This window comes from Poecilia latipinna, unplaced genomic scaffold (assembly GCF_001443285.1).
Source record: "Poecilia latipinna isolate Pla-1442-1.1 unplaced genomic scaffold, P_latipinna-1.0 Scaffold3914, whole genome shotgun sequence".
Classification (NCBI taxonomy): domain Eukaryota; kingdom Metazoa; phylum Chordata; class Actinopteri; order Cyprinodontiformes; family Poeciliidae; genus Poecilia; species Poecilia latipinna.
The window spans coordinates 11,986-16,191 of NW_015116530.1; the positions used below are offsets into that span (position 1 = coordinate 11,986).

Genomic DNA, 4,206 nt, shown 5'->3' on the forward strand with positions numbered 1-4,206 from the left:
CCTCATGTCGGTACGTTGATGCCTCAGCTTTGTGGAAGAGCTGCGGTTACAATAGGACGAAACCTGGGAGCAAATCCTTCATTTTTCACCTACAATATGAATAAAAGTTAATCCATGAAACTAACTCAAACATCCCATGGAAAGAATCTGAATAATCCAAAAGAGGAAATAAGAACGGAATAATTACTTTCCGTTATGAGATCAAAATGATCCCACATGGAGAAAACTTCCTCTTCCTCTGTTGATCAATGCCGGTTTTCAAATACCAGCCAAAAACCAAAGCAAAGAACACAAAGTTTCTCCATCCATCAAACCCACAAACGTGTCGACACAGTTTGTCCCTCATCAGTACAATTTGTCACGTTCACATCCAAACTATGGATGACGTGGTTTTCCTTAAAGTGACACGCGCACCGACACGGGGCTTCATCTTGTTTGCTCGGCGCATGTGCAGAGGTTTCTGTGTCGTCTGGCCATCACTATCCTTTTGTTTGTTTGCTGGCGGGAAGGTAAAGGTTAGCATGGCTAGGTAGCATCCACCGCATGTAAACAAAGCCTTATATGGCATTTTGTTACAGCTGCACTGCATAAGTTCAATGCGGATCTGTTTACCTAAAACTGACTAAATTTATTCGACTTAAAGATTAGAAGACAGTAAACACAACTAAATGTGGCTCAAATGTTTTACAGTGCAGTGACTGAAAGCCTTCATCTCTTCCTGTTCAACTATTTTCAGACGGTTGAAAGAAAACAGTAAAATATTCATAGATGGAAACACTGAATGCAACCAGAACAACTGGTTCTTTTCTTTTCAGAGGAATTACTGTGAGCTCAGCTCAGCAAAGGAGCAGAGCTGCTGTTAAATCTTTTTAATTTAATGATTCACCAGAAACAGGATATCAGTTTTTAAAGGTTTTATTTCCTTCCACATGATGATCAGATGATTTGTCTCTAATAAAGAACTTTTTGATTTTCTCTGAAGTAAAATCTTGATTAAACTTGATATTTTAAAAATATTAAAAGTTCCTGGTGCTGCTATGTGTGAGACTGAATCTGAAGCTCAGCTGTAACAAACTGACTGGTCCAAAATAGTCTGATCAGGTTCTGATGAGGAAATGGCAGAGAGGCAGAAGGTCAAAGGTCAGCTTTATTTGTGATAACTTGGATCAGAAAATCTCTGTTATCAGTACCTGGAAAACTGCAGACATTAATAAAATAATTTATTTTAAGTCCGGTCCATTCAAGTAAAAGGTGTTCATAAGACATTTCAGTAACACATGAAAGGTTAATATTTACAGTGATTCTGTGGAGAAACTTTCCAACATTGCAACTAGAATCTGAATCATCTCACAAGATGGAGCCTCATGTTGAAAATAAATTTTAAAAAGCACACATTAAAAGTTAAACCTCTCACAGTTTGACAGATTGGGTGTTACTGCTCTGAAGTGTAATTAATGTTGCTCATGTTTAATGTCTTGAACTGAATGTTTTATTGCAGTGGCTATAAAAATCTAACAGAAAAGAAAAATAACCAACTGAGTATTTGAATTTATTGTGTCTTTTTCTACATGTTGGTAAGACAAGAAGACAGTCGGCACAGTTTTCCAAATGGACATTTTAGTGACAAATACAAAATCACAAATAAACTTTATTATATTTAGATTTCTACTATGTGACAAATGTCTGACAGTGCCGGGATAAAGGCCCTGATTAGCTATTAGCGATTAGATGTTTTTTAGTTTAGTGCCTCACATTGGGACCTTTTGGTCCGTTTTGTAATTTTTTTAGATATTTTGTAAACATTGACAATGTTTGATTTGAAATGACATTTAGAGCAATAAAGCACATTCGACATGCAGCTTGTGAAGGATGATCAGACAACCAAGCATGAGTCAGTTTTTTGAAAAATATTATTTATAAAACATGCACAAATAAAGATTTTCAAATATATATTGACCTTTTTTGTAAATATCACAAGAATCCCTTTTTAAACTTCCTGGTTGGACTCTGTGGTCCCTCATCCTTCATGGTTTGTTGTTTGTTTCCAGTCTGGCTGTACAAAGGATGATAATAAATTAAGTTCTGCATCATAATCAGATTTTAGGATAATCTGCTTCACAGTTATTGGCAAACTAAAAGTTTTCTTCCAACTTTTAGGTTTGCAAATACATTTGCAGTAATGCTAATTTATTGTTCACTTTGCTTTACTGGAAAGGTTATAACAATAAAGAGGATGAAGAAAGTCTGACACTTGGTTGAGTAAAACATAAAAAATTGTTTAACAGGCTCAATTTCTCTTATCATGTACAGATAAATCCAAAAACATTTTGTGTTTTTGTTTCAGTTTGACAGAAACCAGCAGCTCTGAGTCTGGTTTGATTTTTTTCTATCCTTGCTTCCAAGCAGAAACATTTATCTAAACTCTGTTATTAAAAATACTTCTTATTGTTAGGGAGATGTAAAAACTATAAATACACTTCATATTATTAGAGACAAATACAAAACACACAAACACTAATATAGAGAAGGACTTTATTTTTCAAATAATAAACCAAAACACCAAGTACATTAAAACTATGAAACTAAAATCAAAACATTCCTGATTCCACAGTTTAAATCTCTGCTGTTTATATTGTAAAGATCAAAAGTTCAGAGTCAATGGTGGATTTAAAGTCGGTACCAGGTTTTAAATTTCTGTGTTTAATTTCATGCTGCAAGCTGTAAAAAATGAAACAAAAAACCAACAATACACAAGATCATCAACTAACAAAAATCCTTTAATAATTCATCTTTAAATTTCTGAATCCTCATTCAGAAATTCTGAAATTTGAATTTGTTGCTCAGCAGTTGTGAATGTGAACCTGCTGTTTTCATAAAACTACAGAAAGAAAAGGTATTGACAAATGTTAGAAGAGGATATTAACAGTTTGATTTGTTTTATGTTACATAAAAGTGATTCTCTCTGTTTTAAACTAATAGGTCAGTAAAGTTCAACTGAACTACAAAGTAAAGCTGAAAATTTAGGAAAATAAATCATGTGAAGATTAAAAATAAAGAACAAACAAGAAAAGAAGTGAAAACCCGTAACTATAAAAATATGATGCAGGAACATCACAGGTCATCATTAATATTCATTTTTCAGGAACAATTTATTGGGTCAACATGATGCATTCTGGGATTCAGAGTTTCTTTGGTCTCAGAGCCTCTTTTGTTCTCTACAGTCGTTTCCTCTCCTAATGTTAACGCTTTGATCACATTCAGGATAAATTTATTGGTCGAATTTTTCTGCACAAACAGAAAAGCTTGAAACCAGATTTTATTTGGTTTTCAGTTTACAGATAACATCTCACTAGTGTAGCAGCTGCCTTCATTCTTCCTCACCATGATGTCGACCATTTCGATCAGCTCAGTGACTTGTGAGCGATTCTTTTGTTCATAGTTATTAAACACATGGTATCTTCCTCCACAGTCTCTGATCAGATCCTTACAGGCTTCATCACATCCATCTTCAGTATATTCTTCAATGAAGATCTCATCATATTCCAGTGTATCTCCTCTAGTAAAAAGGACAACCGTAAACTTTTTATAATTTTCTCCCAAAACCTCCTCAGTCAGCCTCAGTGTCTCTGTGTCTTCTGTTTTAGTGAATCTGCCGATCGGTAGAACCAGCAGGAAGACATGAGGACCTGGAGCCACCAGACTGATACATTTCTTTAACTCTTCATTGACCTGATCTGAGGTCAAGTTGTTGTCAAACAGACCAGGAGTGTCAACAACAACAACATGGCGACCGTCTACCTCACCGTGAGCTTTCTGACAGGTTTTAGTTACTGACTGAGGAGAAGCTTCAGATTTAAACACTTTTCTTCCCAGGATGGTGTTTCCTGATGCGCTCTTCCCACTGCCAGTTTTCCCGATCAGAACCATCCGGAGACAATCTGAGAAATTACAGCAAAAATAATAACTATACACAGAGAACCATTTAATAATATGATTATTTGATTGGACTAAAATCACATCAACTTTAAAACTTAAGTTGTAATATTTTTCTAAACAGAACAAGGAAGTGTGTCATAAAGTCACTGTTATGTTTCTGGTTTATCTTATTAATAAATAATTTCCATATTTCTCAACTCAACTTTGCTGGTTCTAATTCAACATTGAGTCTCCTTTGGTATAAATCAGTCAGTATGTTGCATCTTTACT

The 4,206-nt window shown here is 34.8% G+C and overlaps 1 protein-coding gene across 1 annotated transcript in view; it reads right to left on the reverse strand.

Moving 5' to 3' along the window:
• Window positions 1–2,515: 2,515 nt before the first annotated feature.
• LOC106941874 (GTPase IMAP family member 7-like) overlaps window positions 2,516–4,206 on the reverse strand; it is a 6,661-nt gene continuing 4,970 nt past the window's right edge. The window contains exon 2 of the mRNA XM_015025011.1: window positions 2,516–3,964. Coding sequence (XP_014880497.1) covers window positions 3,328–3,964 — 637 coding nt within the window. The 3' untranslated portion in view covers window positions 2,516–3,327. The remainder of the gene's footprint in view (window positions 3,965–4,206) is intronic.